This window comes from Bos mutus, chromosome 15 (assembly GCF_027580195.1).
Source record: "Bos mutus isolate GX-2022 chromosome 15, NWIPB_WYAK_1.1, whole genome shotgun sequence".
Taxonomy (NCBI): Eukaryota; Metazoa; Chordata; class Mammalia; order Artiodactyla; family Bovidae; genus Bos; species Bos mutus.
Window position 1 is genome coordinate 26992087 of NC_091631.1, and position 17943 is coordinate 27010029.

The 17943-nt window shown below is 37.8% G+C and overlaps 1 protein-coding gene across 3 annotated transcripts in view; it reads right to left on the reverse strand.

The window, feature by feature from the left end:
* Positions 1-17943, reverse strand: part of UVRAG (UV radiation resistance associated) — a 332821-nt gene that overhangs the window by 284506 nt on the left and 30372 nt on the right. For 2 of the 3 annotated variants that reach the window (XM_005902497.2, XM_070383688.1), the window contains exons 2-3: positions 11078-11195; positions 2814-2848 (exon numbers count right to left, since the gene is read on the reverse strand). In XM_005902497.2, the coding sequence (XP_005902559.1) occupies positions 2814-2848; positions 11078-11195 (153 nt within the window). The remainder of the gene's footprint in view (positions 1-2813; positions 2849-11077; positions 11196-17943) is intronic. The other variant, XM_070383686.1, reaches the window with a different exon arrangement.

Below are 17943 nucleotides of genomic sequence, written 5' to 3' on the forward strand. Positions count from 1 at the left end.
CATCAGGTGTCACTATCTACATGCACAACCTTAATAGTTGTCTTTTTGTGTTTTTTTTTAATTGTAGTATAGTTACTTTACAATGCTGTGTTACTTTCTTTTGTACAGCAAAGTAAATAAGTTATACATATACATATATCCCCTGTTTTCAATTTCCTTCCCATATAGGTCACCACAGAGCACTGAGGTCCCTGTGCTATACAGGGACCTCATTAGTATACATAGCAGTATATAGTCGTTCTTAATATCAATTCTTTTAAGTGTTGACACTACTGACACTACATGTGCTTAGTCTGTCAGTTAAAAATCTCTTGATTTAAATTCAAACAATCCTATATATAATATCTATCAATAATTTACATATAATTTACATTCAACACATTTTTAAAATATCAAGTATTCATAATAATGTAGAATAACCAGAAAGAACTTTCATAGACTGCTAATGAGAATGTAAACAAAACAGCAACTTTAAACTATTTAGCAATATATACTAAAGCTTATAATATGCATATTTCAAGCAAGCCCACTTCTGGTTATATACGCAACAGAAATGCATACAAACATTCAACCAACAGATATATCCAAGAATATCCATAGCAGTACTATTCATATTAGCTCAAAACTAGAAACAAGCACTTCCCCCAGTAGTCCAGTGGTTAAGACTCCACGCTTCCACTACAGGGGGCACAAGTTCATTCCCAGGTCCAGTAACTAAAATCCCATATGCCATGAAACATGGCCAGAAAACAAACAAACAAAACCAGAAACTAACCAAATTCCCAGCAACAGAAGAACGGATAACTTCTGGTATATTCACACAACAAAAGACAACAGAGAAAACAAGTATACCTCACAATATGAATGACTCTTACAATATACAGTTAAAACATCAAAGTCAGACACAAAAGAACAGACACTATATGATTCCATTTCTACAAAGCTCACAAACGGGTAAATTAATTTATGGTGTTAAAAGTCAGAAAAGTGGAAGTCACTCAGTCATGTCCAACTCTTTGCAACCCCATGGACTACACAGTCCATGGAATTCTCCAGGCCAGAATACTGGAGTGGGTAAGTTGTTCCCTTCTCCAGGGGATCTTGTCAACCCTGGAATTGAACCAGGGTCTCCCACATTGCAGGCGGATTCTTTACCAGCTGAGCTACCAGGGAACCCCATGTTAAAAGTAAGAGAGGAGTAGTAACTGAAGACAGTATAAGGGGGCTTCTGGGGCACTGAAAATATTCTACTTCTTGATCTGGATACTGGTTACACATGTGTATTTAATTTGAGAAAATTGAGTTTTCACTATAGTAAAGGGAGTAGAATAAATTGAGGAGTCCTTCTACTCTATTTGCTCCCTAAACCTACCCTCCTCACCTCTCTGTAGACCATTTCTGTCTCCAACTGAGCCAGGATAGGAGCAGAAACAATATTTAGCAGCTACTATATGTCAGGCTTCCCTGGTGGCTCAGCTGGTTTTCCCAGCAGTTCAGTGGTCAGGACTTCAAGCTCTCACTGTTCAGGGCCTGGGTTCAGTCCCTGATCAGGGAACTAAGATGCCCCAAGCCACATGGCATGGCCAAAAAAAAAAGATGACAGCTTGATGAAGAGGAAAGAGTAGTAGAGACTTGAAGATGGAGGGCCTGGATTTGAGTTCTGGTCCCACAGTTGTTGTGACTCTGCAAAAGTCAGAGACTCTCTGGATGTCAGTGTCTTAAGACCTACCCTGTCTACAAGTTGCTCTAAGGATCAAAATGAGATAACATACGTAAAAGGATTCTGTAGAGATAACACATTGTGGTTATCCATTTATTCATCTAACGAATATTTACTGAGCATCTACAATATTCTAGACTCTAGGGTTTCAAAGGTGAACAAGACTGGCAAGGTCCCTACTCTCATGAAACTTCATACTTGTAAGTGGGAGACATAATAAACAGATAAATGGGCAAGAGTTTCCAACAGTGATAAATGCTCTAAAGAAAACAAAACAGAGTGATGTGAAAAAGAGTGGAAAGGGAACTACTTTAGATGGAATAGTCATAGAAGGCCAGGCTGAAGTGACATAGCTCAAACCTCAAAGGATTCTTCAGCGAGGTAAAGAAGCAAGCAAACAGGTGCTGTAGGCATAAGGAACAAGGTAAGTTTGACCTGTTGAAGCACTGAAAAAATGAGGTAAGCGTGGAACACAAGGAACCTTACATCAGCAGACAAGGCTGAAAAAGTGGACAGGGGCTAAATCCAATATGGCTGGATTGTTGTAAGAATACTATCAGTACCATAAAGCTTTTCTTTTTATTAACGTGGCCAAATTGAATCATCATGCAAATTATCTAGTGTACCCATTCGCAAAAGTAGGACATTTCCAACTTTCTACGTGAGCAACTCTATGGCCAAAAAATAAGTAGAAAGATCCTATACAATGGCCCTAGCCATAAAATTCTTAAGAACTACATACAAAAACATCATTTATTATGATGTTTGGAAAGTTAAATAGTTAAAAACCTCAAGAGCAAACAGAAATGACAGAATTATAGAATGATTTGAAAAAAAAAAAAAGGTTTTAACAGAAAAAGTGTCACTGCATTCAGCAAATATTTATCAAGCACCTACTTTGTGCCAGGCATGCTCTAAGCACTAGAGATACATCAATGAACAAATCAGTGAAGATTTAAGCAATAATTGAGCAGAAGATTTAACTGTAGAAATATAATACCAGAACTGAACTTCAACTTATTTTATGTCTCAGCATTTTCTAAAATAGGAATCATAGGCTTAGTCATATGCACCTGTCAGAAAGCAAACTTACCAAGGAATTCTTAATCACTTCACTCCTATAAAATTCTGGAAAAGAAGAAAAAGAACAATAAGTGATGTGGAAGAAAATAAGCTCACTAACTCTTAATCCCATAAATTTTTTAACATATGCTCTAGTAAAAAAAAAAAAAAACCAACACTTCAAACATTTTCAAGGGTCTCTCTATATATTTATCTGTAAAAATTAAAATACAGATAATTATGAAATAAAAGTTTTTTAATTGAAGCATAGTTGATTTACAATGTGTTAGTTTCTAATATACAGCAAAGTGATTCAGTTGTACATATACAAATATTTATTCTTTTTCATATTCTTTCCCATTACAGTTTATTATAGGATATTGAATATAGTTCCCTGTGCTACACAGTAAGACCCTGTCTAAAATTAAAAAGTTTTAAAGGGAAAAACACTGGTAAAGAAAGGTCAAAATCTATTAAGATTTAATTTAGTTATTTTTCCCTGACTGGCTCCTTTTACCCCAGAGTCTAAGGTAAGGCCTTAAAAACTCAGACTTTATTCTCCCTTAACTACTGCCATCGTCTACAACCAATTCCATATGCTCCGCTTGTCTCAAACATCTCCAGTGATTATCCATTGTAGTACTGTGGAAAGAACACTCATCTAGCAACCAGGTGACCAAAGTTCTAGCTCTACATGTCATTAACATTCTGCTCTCATTTCCCTGGGCCCATTTCTTCATGACACTTTTGACAATCAGACTATCAAGGCCTTCTGTAATCACTAAAATTCCATGATTCTATACACCTTCATTTATACTGTAAATGTTACAAAACCTGAAGATACAATTAAGAGAGAGACTGTGTCAGAGGTTCAGTGAAGATACAATCAAAAGAAAGACTGTGTCAGAGGTTCAGACAGACATTCCTAAGAACCCTTCAATACTGCCTCTGTTGTCTCTGCCAAAGTTACGCTGTGATGCTCTGTCAATGCAGAGCCTACAAGGACTCTGTACCCGTATGCTGCTATCGGGCAATATTCCCCATGGGTGATGCACATATCACTGATACATGAGACGACTCTTAGGTGATACGTGGATAAACTTTACTTTTTTCTAACATTGAAATTTATGACTCATATACCCAACCCCTAATAGTAAGCTCCATAAGGGCAATACCATTTGTTTTATATAACTGCTGTCTCCTCAACACATAAAAACTATTCCTGGCACAGAGTAGGCACTCAGTAAAATTTTGATTGAATCAACAACTTCACAGACTGTGGAAAAATGGACTTCTTAAAATATATTCAGTATGTAGCACTAGAGATGAAATTCAAAGAGAGTAAAACTTGCCAAAGTAGTCCACAAGACTGAAGTTTGGGAATCATCAAGCAGTAAAGGAAAAGTGGACCTGGATATAAAGTTCTAATGGGCAAAGTCTTTTGGTTAAAATGTTTCTTCACAAAACACAGCATCTATACTATTCTATGCTTGTCTTCCCTTAAAAAATAGTAATAGTGATAGTCATCCTATTTTTTGGCAAGACAGCCACAACACACTAATGAAAAAAACAAGTTCTATGAGAGAATTTACCACAGGATCCAAATTTTTACAATTACATGAACATTTATCTTAAGTGATAGGGTTAGGCTGCTTACTTTTATTTATTGCTTGGCAGTTTTTAAATTTTTCTATTTTAAACAATTACTTTAAGAGAAGGGATAATTCTAATTGTTTTTAAAAGGAAAGTTTTCTTGATGAATATTTAAGTTACTGATAGTTTTTGGATATTTCAAGTAATATTATATATAATCTTTGAAAGATATATATTCTAAGACACATGAATCTATAAGATAGACTTCAAGTGAAATTGCAAGATAAAAGGAAAAAAAAGCTTGAATTTGATAGATATTGCCAGATTGTTCTCTATAAACACTGTACCAATTTACAGTCCCACTTAACAGTAGCCAACCCTACACATTTGTGTTTTTTTAATTAGTTAATTCACTGGCTGTGCTGGGTCTTCATTGCTGCATGCGGCGTTTCTCTAGTTGCGGAGAGTCGGCGCTACTCTAACTGCAGTGCACAGGCTTCTCACTGCTGTGGCTGCTCCTGTCACAGAACACAGGCTCTAGGCACTCGGGCTTCAGTAGCTGCAGCACACGGGCTCAGCAGTAGTGGCTTGCAGGGTCCACCGCAGGCTCAGTAGCTGTGGCACAAGGGGCCTAGCTGCTCCACAGCACGTGGGATCTTCCCAGAGCAGGGATCAAACCCATGTCCCCTGCACTGGCAGTTGGATTCTTAACCACTGGACCACAAGGGAACCCTAACCCTCAGTATTACTCTTTTCATTTTTTCCCAACAGTTAACCAATGCCAATCATAAATTGGCTACATAAATGTACATACATATGTATGTCCATGTGTGTATATATATACATATGTTCTTCTCTAATATGCATACATATACTTTAATTCATTCCCAATATGTTTCTGGGGCGGGGAGAGTTTTAGGGCTAAAATTGTGTTGCTTGTTATTACAAGGTACTCTCACTTAATATACTTTTGTATTGTCTAAATTTGCTGCAAGTATGTAAAACTTTTTAAAGCAATGAAAAAAAATTAAAGCTATTCCTTTTTTCTTTTGAGAGAATTCCTCAGCTTAATCTATAAAGTGTCTAAATTAAAGAGTCTCCAACAAATATATTTCCAGCTCTAAAAAAATGAACAGCATTATTTTTTTCAAAACTTTGCTGACTAACTATATATATACATAAATGAAACTAAACAATTTGCTTTCCCCATTAGACCCTCAAAATGGATTTGCTAATTTTAATGGAGAAGGGTCAACAAAGGAGCCATTCAGTTTGGCAAGGAATCACCGAGTCTAAAGTAATTTCTAAAGTGTTAAATGTGGGCCTCCACTGTCTATCACTCTGCTACACTTTGACTGTCAATGAAATCAGCAACATGGTGCACAACAGAATAGTGAATTCAGGAGAATTTAAAGTGAAAAAAACAGTTCCAGTCCCCAATGCACCATGTATAAGCTTGACCCTGGACAAGTCAATTAACTTTTCTGGGCCATAGTTTCTTCACCTTTAAAGGAGAATGACACCTGGAAAATAACAGGGTTGTTATGAGGCTCAAATGAAATACTGAGTTAACAATACTTTATAAGCTATCATTGTTATTAATATAATTCTATGAATTTTTATTAATTCAACTTGAGCAAAACTATTAGACAAATAAATTTTCAAAAAGATATCATGCAAGACTAGTTTTACATGAAAGGGACTATTAGATACAAATTCTTCTCTATCCATGCTAAGACCTAAACAAACAAAGCAAGCAGAGATTGCAAAGCATGGTTCCAATGGCATGTCAAACATGCTATTATATAGCATTCCATTTATTTAACAAATGCTTTTTTAGTATCTCAACCTCACTCAAAAAGAAGAAACAAACTTAGACTCTATTATGAAACTATTTTTCAACTATCGGATTGGTGAAATTTCACAAGTTTGATTGCACAGTCTGCTGGTCAGGCTGTAGGGAAAAGGGTGCCCATGCACAGCAGATGGGAATGTCAACAGGACAATTTTGTAATATTTGTACTTCCACTCTGGAATTTTCCCCCACAGCCTTACTAGCACTCACACAAAATAATATATACCAATGAAACTGCTCATGGTAACGCTGTGTATATAGCAAAAGACCAGAACAACTAAATGCTCATCAAAAGAAGTCAGTTAAATAAATTATGGCACAACTGTTCAATGCAAAACTAAACAGAAAAAAAGAAAATTAGAGAAGCTGTTTATGAAATTATATGGGAAGACATCTAAAATATATTAAGTGAAAAATGCAAGGCACAGAAATATATATATACATATACAATTGGTACAATTTTTACTCACAATTGCATAAAGAATCTCAGGGTACAGCAAAAAACTAGCAAGATGGAACAGGTGAGAGGAAGATTTTAATATAAACCTTCATATATATTTTTTGAGCCATGGACTGTATTAGCTATTCAAAAATTAAATGAAAATATCTGGGGGCTTACTTTGTGCCAAGCATTATTCCAAGTATTGGAAACAGTGCGGTGAACAAAACTGACCCAGAAATTTCTACTCAAATGGAGCTTACATTTAGTGGAGAGACATGCATTCAGCAAATAAGTAAACATACAGTTATGTCAGACGATCTGGAGTATTGTGGAGAAAAATCCAACACAATAGACGGGGAGAAGAGTCACAATTTTTAAAAGGGTTAGTCAGTGATCAAGCAGAGTTTCTCTGAGGAAACATCTGGAGTGAAGACCTGGAAGAAGGCAGAGGAGCTAGTCGTGTGGCCATCAGGAGGAGAGTCCGGGCAGGCGCCTTAAACTGAAGCCGATTTGAATTCAAGGAAGGCAAGAAGGGCAGGAGGCATGGAACAGAGAGAACTAGAAGAGGAGAAAGAGGTAAGTGCCAAGAGGTGACAGACGGCCAGTTCATGAAGGCCTAGGAAACAAAAAGAACTTCAGCTTTTACTCTGAATGAAACAGGAAGCCACTGGAGGGTTTGGGGGGAGGAATAACAGGACCTGACTTTCATCTTAAAGGATCTTGGTTGAGACCACACTGAAAAGAATGCATGGGCAGACAGACCTGTTAGAAGTCTACTTCAGCAACTCACGCACGATAGTTTGGAGGTAGTAAGAAAAGAGAAGATTATAGATACATTTGGTAGTAAGAACCAAAAACATCTGCTGAAAAATTGGGTATGGAATATAAAAGAGGACAATGCAGGGTGATTCCAAGGTTTCTGGCCAAGCCAATGGAAAGAGTTGCCATTTTCTGACAGAGGGATGAATACAGGAGACAGATCAGAGTTAGAACATCAGACTCACTGTTGAATCTATCAAGTTTAAGTCACCTCCTAGGCTCCAAATGGAGATGCACAGTAGGCAACCGAATACACATGAGTTCAGAGGGGAGGCGAAGCTAAAGAAACACATTTGTAAGCTGTTAGAGTGACAAGTGATATTTGAAATTATGACACATGCATGAGACCACCAAACTGAACTATGTAGAGGTCATCTTCTAGTGTATCAAAATAACTGGTTGGTATTCCAGGAAAGCACAGGCACTCACATTTCACGGGGGAGAAATAACTATGGCTGAAGAACAAACTTGATTTTATAAAACTTCCAAGATTAAGAAGGAAGCAGGATTAGAATCTAGTTCCTCATCCATTAACACAAAGCTTTGTTCTCTGAGAATGTAATAAATGGTGTTCAATTGAACTACCTGAGAAATAGACAATCTCCTAAGAGCACTAAAAAAAAGTGTCAAAAATCAAAAAGACTCACTCATAACTTCTTATGCTCTGCTGTGAATTCAGCTGAAATAAAAGAATAACTAAGAAATCAGCATTTCAGATATTCTTCCAATTAAAAAAAAAAACAAAAACAAACTTCTTTTGAAACTGAGAAATGATGCCACTAGGTAGGTGGTACAGGTGGCTTTTAAGAAGAGCCCATAGGCCTTCCATTGTGGTCATCCTACACCAAGGGCCACATAATGATCATGCAATGAATATCCAAGTTTATCATCACAGCTCCAAGAAGACAGTTCAGTTCAGTCACTCAGTCATGTCCAACTCTTTGTGACCCTATGAATCGCAGCACGCCAAGCCTCCCTGTCCATCACCAACTCCCGGAGTTTACCCAAACTTATGTCCATCGAGTCGGTGATGCCATCCAGCCATCTCATCTTCTGTCGTCCCCTTCTCCTCCTGCCCCCAATCCCTCCCAGCCTCAGGGTCTTTTCCAGTGAGTCAACTCTTTGCATGAGGTGGCCAAAATATTGGAGTTTCAGCTTCAGCATGAGTCCTTCCAATGAACACCCAGGACTGATCTCCTTTAGGATGGACTGGTTGGATCTCCTTGCAGTCCAAGGGATTTGCAAGAGTCTTCTCCAACACCACAGTTCAAAAGCATCAATTCTTTAGCGCTCAGCTTTCTTCACAGTCCAACTCTCACATCCATACATGACCACTGGAAAAACCATAGCCTTGACTAGACGGACCTTTGTTGGCAAAGTAATGTCTCTGCTTTTTTAATATGCTGTCTAGGTTGGTCATAATTTTCCTTCCAAGGAGTAAGCATCTTTTAATTTCAGGGTGGTATTAATTAGGCTTACTAAGGAAAGAGTTTTCTGGTTCCTCCTATGGCAGTGAAAAGTTACAGAGCCGAACATGCGGGCCCAACAAGTCTATTATGTCAATAGACTTCATTCAACCATGACATTCTGGAGCAGAGGGAAGTTTCAGAAATCATCAATCCTCTCATTTTAGAAATAAATCAACAGCACACAAGAGGAACTAAATGCCGCAGCCGAAGGGCTTGCCAGTCAGTGACAGACCCAATACCACTACTAGACACTGAACTTCCCTGTGGTCTGAAACCTGCTAGTCCCTTATTGTGTTAATAACCATTTTATTGAAATAACTTCAAGAAACAGTCAAAAAAAAAAAAAACAACAGAAATATTCCATAATAACTTCTAAGCTCAAGATATAAAGTAAACTAGAGAGGACAAGAAAAAGAACAACAACAAAAAAATCACTTTGTTTTCATTGTATCTCTTGGACAAGTTTTTATATCATGGTCATCAACCAGTCCCATGACTACTCTTTAGAAACTACTATTATGCCTGTTAACATTACAATTCCAATAATAATTGCTATCATTTACCAAATACTTAAAATGTACTAAGTTCAATGTCAGTAACTATTATCAGAGGTAACACTGGAGCAAGAACACAGAAGTTCTAACAAAGACAACCAAGAACTAATTATATGGAACCTATAAAAAATGTAAAGTACTTTGGCATTGTCATATATTGCTAGTGATGAAGCCAATTAGTGAGCAGCAGACCAAATGTAATAAGATCTGCAAAAATACTTATACCTTAGCACAGATAGTGATCAAACTGTTTCATTTTTCTTCTGGACACATAAGAAGACAATATTTTCCCATCCCCTGTTCACCTAAAAAGGATGATGTAACTGATATATGGCTAAGGGAATGTCATGGAATTGATGTAGAACACTTCCATTTAAAAATCTCCCTCAAATAATCCCTCTCCTTTGCCATACCAGAAGCATCATTCCAAAACAGAAGCAGCCTGGATACCTGAGCCACCAGTCAAAGGAGAACTGCCAGGCCAGTATCTGATAAGTAACACCTACACTTTTGAGCAACTTTGTTCAGTTGCTCAGTTGTGTTGACTCGTTGCGACCCCATGGACTACAGCACGCCAGGCTTTCCTGTCCTTCAACATCTCCCAGAGATTGCGCAAACACTGAACTTAGTGTTTAAGAATTTTATTATGTCAAGACACTGAACGACTCATAGCATTTGTTATAGTAGGTAGAGTTACTCGTTCAGATTAATACAATTGTTTTAAAAATATGCAGTGGTTAGAACGAAACCGAAGAATGAAAATAAAACTGTAAAAATGGTGGAATTTACAGTCCTTTTTTCCTTGTCCAAAAATTACATAGCAAGCTATTTCAGTATATAGTATATATACTGGTATATAGTTGGTATATAGTTACATACTCGTACATAGCTGTATATAGTTATATACTAGCTGAAATAGCCAGAACTAATATCAATGTAGTTTTAATCCTAATACAATATTCCTGCCATTATACCATTTTTCTTCTTTTACAGTTTTTAACATAAGTCAACTGATTATGTCAAAGTGTCTTTTGCCTAATATGTATTCAAAAGATGCTTGGGATTCTGAATCAAATATCTGATGTCCTCTTAGAATTATCACTTACGGAAGAATCCACATTTCAGTATGAGGAAATGAATTCAAAGAAACCATGCAATTCTAAAAATGAGTCCATATACACAAAGAATTACAGATATGATAAGATATGAACTGGGTCCAAATTTTACCACAAGACTAAAGGAATCAATTATATTTTAAAGACAAGCAAATTAGTACTAGATACTAGACTCAAGTAACCTATTTCAAATGACAGCTACTGAATAATTAAACATTATAAAGGAATGATAAATTTATCATTGTAAGGCTCAGCTATCCAAAAGAACTAGCCAAAAGACATGTTTCTTCAATATATGTAACAACTGCTCAAGAAATATTTTCAGACAGCATGACAACTTAGTTTTCTAATAAGCAATACTAGCAAAGGATGCAGAGAATCATTTGTGTTACAAAAGAATAAAAATGAGATCTAACGATCTGTGGGTGGCAAGTCCAGATTCTCTTACCTTTGTATACCTTTTCAGTGTTACACAAGTGAAGTGTGAAGTAGGTATCAAGGAGCTGATGGCCATTCCTATTAACAATGTTCCGGGCAGCAATGTTCCGAAGATGTCTAAGACGACGCTGAAACATAAAGAAGAACAAAAAAAGAGGAGTATTCAGTTTTTCCCTCTTCTAAAACTTTCTGAAAGCTACAATTCAAAGATAAAATTTAGTAAGTTGTCCCAGTCATTTATTTGTTGAGCCAGCAACCTTAACCCAGTCTTTTATTTATGCCTCAATATCTCTTCTGTTAAATAGGAGTTATTCTTACCCTATATCATTTACAAAGCTGTTGGAAGCATGAAATAACAGAAATGAAATATTCTTGAAAAGTATAAATATTATATAAATCCTATATACCTGTAGAATAGCATCAGTATTTCCTGGAATATTAACTAAGCAGTAATTTGCTTTTTTCCCATCAGAAGGATGCAAAGTCCAACTCACACCAACACAAAATTAGCAATTATTACATACACACAGCTCTGTTGCTAGTTCAGTCTGATGCCAGATCATCTGTTACAACCAAGAAAAGAAGGCAAAGACAAAAAAAAAAAAAAGTAACTAACACTGTTCACTTCATCAGGCCAGTAACCCAACTGTTGTCAGCTTAAATTCTCACTCGACCAGCAGTCAACCAGTCCCTATTTTTTCATCAGGCCTTCCTCCAACTAGATGCAAAAATTATTTGAAGTCATAAGTGTTGGAAATGCAAAAGCTCCAAAAGCAATAGGAGAAATCAACAAAAATATAAGATGCCTAAGTGTTAGATGTGCAGTTGTGTCCAACTCTGCGACCCCATGAACTGTAGTCTGCCAAGCTCCTCTGTCCATGGGATTTCTCCAGGCAAGAATAATGGAGTGGGTAGGCATTCCCTTCTCTAGGGGATCTGCTCAAACCAGGGATCAAACCCGGGTCTCCTGCACTGCACGCAGATTCTTTACCACTGAGCTACAGAGTACAGAATACCTTAAGATACCTTAACAGATAGCCAAGTCATTTGGGAAAAACATAAATACAGTATACTAACACATATATATGGAATTTAGAAAGATGGTAACAATAACCCGGTGTACGAGACAGCAAAAGAGACACTGATGTATGGAACAGTCTTATGGACTATGGGAGAGGGAGAGGTGGGAAGATCTGGGAGAATGGCAATGAAACATGTAAAATATCATGTAGGAAACGAGTTGCCAGTCCAGGTTCGATGCATGATGCTGGATGCTTGGGGCTGGTGCACTGGGACGGCCCAGAGGGATGGTATGGGGAGGGGGAGGGAGGAGGGTTCGGGATGGGGGAACACATGTATACCTGTGGCAGATTCATTTTGATATTTGGCAAAACTAATACAATTATGTAAAGTTTAAAAATAAAAAAAAAAAAAAAAAAAAAAAAAAACAGAAAAGTTGGCAGTCAAGTCTGAGCACAACAGATTCATTCTCAATAGCTAGTCCCCTGTGTCAGATTATTTCAGAGACTGAAAAATAGAAACCAAGTGCTCAGTTTTAAAATATGCTTAAAGCTTTCCCTTTAGGCCAAAAGCCCACTTTGCTGCGGTAAGTCCATCATCAATTACAGGTGCAGTCAGCCAGCAAAGCACAGTTCTTCCTTTCCATGCACACAGCAACCTAATCCTTTCTCCCAGTCTAGAGGTTAAGATTCTTGGACAGAGAAGGTTATTGTCTAATAAATTTATTTAACATTCTAAGTATGAAAAACCCCCAAATGTGTTTATAAAAAGTTCTTAGGGGTTACTTTAAAAGACTTATATTTCTACAATCTGCCAAAGGTTTCCATTTCACACCCTAGATTACAGTGACAATTTCCTCCAACCACATATTTTTCATTAGCCTTCTGAGACAAGACTTTAAATTGACAGGAACCACTAATAGCCTACATACATAATAATCACATCTATTTTGCCAAAAGATTCCAATCTTGGTCCTCTATTCAAAGACCTGAAAACATTACCCACAGCCTCCGGCATAAAGTACAAACTTCCCATTATTCCCTTCAAAGCCTTGCACAATCCAACCTCTCCATACTTGATCCTTACTTCCCACTAGATCTTCCACACACCTAACCCCCGGTCACAAGTGACTGTTTACTGTTCCATGAAAAAGATCATGTAAGGTCCTAGATCCATGTTTTTGCCAATGCTAGCTCCTCAGAGCTATCTACTGAGATTACCATATGGATTTTATCTTTCAATTTGTTTATATGATGTATCACACCAATTGATTTGTGTATACTGAAAAATCTTTGCATCCCTGAGATAAACCCCACTTGACCATGGTGTATGAATCTTTCAATGTATTGTTAGAGTCTGTCTGCATTTTGCTCAGGATTTTGGCATCTGTGTTCATCAGTGATATTGGCCTGTAATTTACTTTTTTTGTGATATCTGAAGCACTAAGATAAGTATTTTCATTAAACAACTGGAAACAAACAAAGGAAATCAACACTCGGGTAAATTATGGATGTAATCTTGGTGAAGGCAGTAAATATACACGGGGACCTCTTGTGACCTTTGTCTTGGTTTCCTCTTTAAAATATTCATTCCAATTTTATCATAAAGCTGATTATTTTTAAAAATATTAAACATGCGAAATGCCAGGCTGTATGATGCACAAGCTAAAATTAAGACTGCCGGGAGAAATATCAATAACCTCAGATACGCAGATAACACCACACTTATGGCAGAAAGCGAAGAAGAACTAGAGAGCCCCTTGATGAAAGTGAAAGAGGAGAATGAAAAAGCTGGCTTAAAATTCAACATTCAGAAAACTAAGATCATGGCATCTGGTCCCATCACTTCATGGCAAATAGATGGAGAAACAGTAGAAGGTGAGAGACTTTATTTTGGGGGCTCCAAAATCACTGCAGATGGTGACTGCAGCCATGAAATTAAAAGATGCTTGCTCCTTAGAAGAAAAGCTGTGACCCAACCTAGACAGCTTATTAAAAAGCAGAGACATTACTTTGCCAACAAAGGTCCGTCTAGTCAAAGCTATGGTTTTTCTAGTAGTCATGTATATGAGAGTTGGACCATAAAGAAGGCTGAGCACTGAACAACTGATGCTTTTGAACTGTGGTGTTGGAGAAGGCTCTTGAGAGTCCTTTGGACTGCAAGGAGATCCAACCAGTCCATCCTAAAGGAAATCAGTCCTGAATATTCATTGGAAGGGCTGATGCTGAAGCTGAAACTCCAATACTTTGGCCACCTGATGCAAAGAACTGACTCACTGGAAAAGACCCTGATGCTGGGGAAAACTGAAGGCAGGAGAAGGGAACGACAGAGGATGAGATGGTTGGATGGCATCACAGACTCGATGGACCTGAGTTTGAGCAAGCTCTCAGAGTTGGTGATGGACAGGGAAGCCTGGCATGCAGCAGTCCATGGGGTCGCAAAGAATCAGACATGACTGAGCAACTGAACTGAAACTTTAATAAATTAGATTAACAATATTAATAATATGCCAAAGGACCTACTATGCACAGGGAACTATACTCAACATTTTGTAATGATCTACTAGAAAAGAAAATATAAAGAAGAGTATATTTTTTAAAAAAAAGATAAAGAAGAATATATATGGGACTTCCCTGGTGGTCCAGTGGTTAAGAATCTGCCATCTAATGCAGGGAACTAAGATCCCACATGCCACGGGACAACTAAGCTTCGTGAGCCACAGCTACTGAGCCCGCACTCTATAGCCCATGCTCTGCAACAAGAGAAGCCTGTGACCTGCAGCTAGAGAACTCCCCGCCTGCCACAACTAGAGAAAGCCTGCATACTGCAATGAAGAGCCAATGCAGTCAAAAATAAAGAAACAGAAGAATGTGTGTGTGTGTTTGTCTATATAACTGAGTCACTATGCTGTACACCTGGAACTAACAGGATATTATAAATCAACTAAACCTCAATAAAAATAAATAAGAATTAATAATAATAATTATTATATGCTAATGTTAATTTTTAGTTTTGAAAAATGTAAAATGGTAATGTATGATACTAGCCTTAGGGAAAACTGAACAAAGAGAATTCTGTGTACTGTCTTTGCAACTTCTCTGTAAATCTAAAATTATTCCAAAATTTTAAAAAATGATAAGCTATTTATTGCCTTTTTTCAGAACTAGGAGTGGAAAGGGGACAAAGAATGCCAGTAAAACAACACTTCACAAATATTATTTAAACAGAGCTCCTCTCTTCCATCCCCACCCATTCATCTCCTTCCTTCAGTCTCCCATCTCCTTCCTTCCTCCCCTTCCCCCAAGGTTTAATGCAATTAAAAAGAAACACTGGAAGGTTAAACCAGAAACTCAGAAAATGACCTATGGGGGTGAGAAGAGGTTGGAAGGAACAGAGATATAAGCAAGACTTCCCTGATACTTCGCTATGTGGTTTTGCCTTCTGTACCGTAAGAATGATTTACATAATCAAAAAATAAAGTTAAATAAGAAAAGTTTAACCTAGTCAAAAATATAACAGCAATACCAAAAATTACCACCAGTCTTAGGCTATATCACCCACCTTTGCCCAAATTACTACCCTATGAACCTAGGAAATATTAAAGAAATCAAGGTGACCTAAAGGATCCTCTCTAGTTCTCAGTTCTCCAGAACATCTGTACTTGACCAAAACAATGTATAATTACAGATAGTTTCAAATATTTGTCTGTTTTTCCAACTAGACTAAAAGTTCTATACGGGTGAGATTTGTTTTATTAACTGCTGTATCTCTAGCACCTAGATGAATAACTAGCAAACAGTAGGAACACAACAAATGGTTTTTGATTGAATTTATACATGTCCAAAATCACTGCAGATGGTGACTTCAGCCATGAAATTAAAAGATGCTTACTCCTTGGAAGGAAACTTATAACCAGCCTCGACAGCATATTGAAAAGCAGAGACATTACTTTGTCAACAAAGGTCCATCTAGTCAAGGCTATGGTTTTTCCAGTGGTCATGTATAGATGTGAGAGTTGGACTATAAAGAAGGCTGAGTGCTGAAAAATTTATGCTTTTGAACTGTGGTGTGGGAGAAGACTCTTGAGAGTCCCTTGGACTGCAAGAAGATCCAATCAGTCCATCCTAAAGGAGATCAATCCTGGGTGTTCACTGGAAGGCTGATGTTGAAACTGAAACTCCAATACTTTGGCCATCTGATGCGAAGAGTTGACTGATTGGAAAAGAATCTGATGCTGGGAAAGATTGAGGGCAGGAGGAGAAGGGGATGACAGAGGATGAGATGGTTGGATGGCATCACCAACTCAATGGGCATGGATTTGGGTGAACTCCAGGAGTTGGTGATGGACAGGGAGGCCTGGTGTGCTGTGGTTCATGAGGTCGCAAAGAGTTGGACACGACTGAGCAACTGAACTGAACTGATACATATCCAGACAATTAACACAGTCAAGAAGGGCTTGGTATGACCTAGGTCGTGCAATGAACCTGAGTGGCCTGGAACCCATAGTGGATTGTGACACCCACCCATGAGATGGTGGGAGAATACAGAGCACTTCAAACCTAAGACTGGACCTCAGAACTGAAAGTGGGGGTCAAATCTTAGCAGTGCTTCTGGACTACAGCAAATTCTCAGCATTCACCTACCTACCTGTAACTGTACCAAGGTATACCAGGCACCAGGAATTCATGGCCTGGAGGCAACATCGAGCATAAATGTACTGCTTTAGACCTTGTCTAAACAGAATTAAATATCAGATTATCTCTTCAATGGCCCATCCAAAGATAAATTCAAATCTGTCTTATGATCTAAACTGGCTCAAATATCTCAGAAAAGTAAAAACAGTAAGTAATTAAAATTTATGCCAACTTTGGAATTACTCTTTGTTTTTGGCTGTGCTGGGTCTTCATTATTATGCATGCACTTTCTCTAGTTGCAGCACGTGGGATTCTCATTGTGGTGACATCTCTTATTGCAGAGCATGGGCTCTAGAGCACAGGCTCAGTAGCTGTGGCCCACGGGCTGAGCTGACCTATGCCATGTGGAATCCTCCTGGACTAGGGATCGAACAGTGTTCCCCGCATTGGCAGGTGGGGATTCTTAACCACTGGACCACCAGGAAAGTCCCAGATTACTCTTTAAGATAACATTCCATGCAGTTTCTTAAACTGCCCAATCACCTCACACTTTCTTAAAGCTTTAAGCATTCACAGTTAAAAAAGGCTCTTTGCATCTCTTTCTACAGCAGTAGCTTTAGGCAGCCAATTATACTCTAAAAACATCTATTCCCAAATTTGAATAGATTTTAATTTTTAAGTTGGAATTAAAATGGCTTTAAAGTCTTTGAAGCACTACCTAAAAAACATTCTATATCAAGGTTAAAAACAATCACTAGAATAAAATCTTATTCAGCTTTTATTTGCAAGACTGATGTATTATAGCTAGAGCACAATTCTGCTACCTGAAATGTTGGCAGTGGGAAAGAAACCGGAATGATCCTAAATCCCTCAACCTTTTTTTTCTTTTTTAAACAAATCTCTCAAGTATAAATTCTAAAACAAGACTTCATTGGCATGTTTTCTAGATTTGAAACATCTGCTTAAATAAACAAGCATTACACTAGTATGATTGTAAATTGATGCCCCTAAAGAATCTAAAAGGGTTGGATTTTCTTGTTAACAGTACTAATGTTCTTAGAAAACTGCTTTAAAACCTGAGTGAAAGTCACTCAGTCGTGTCCGACTTTGCGATCCCATGGACTATACAGTCCATGGAATTCTCCAGGCCAGCATACTGGAGTGGGTAGCCTTTCCATTCTCCAGGGGATCTTCAAACCCAGGTCTCCCGCATTGCAGGCGG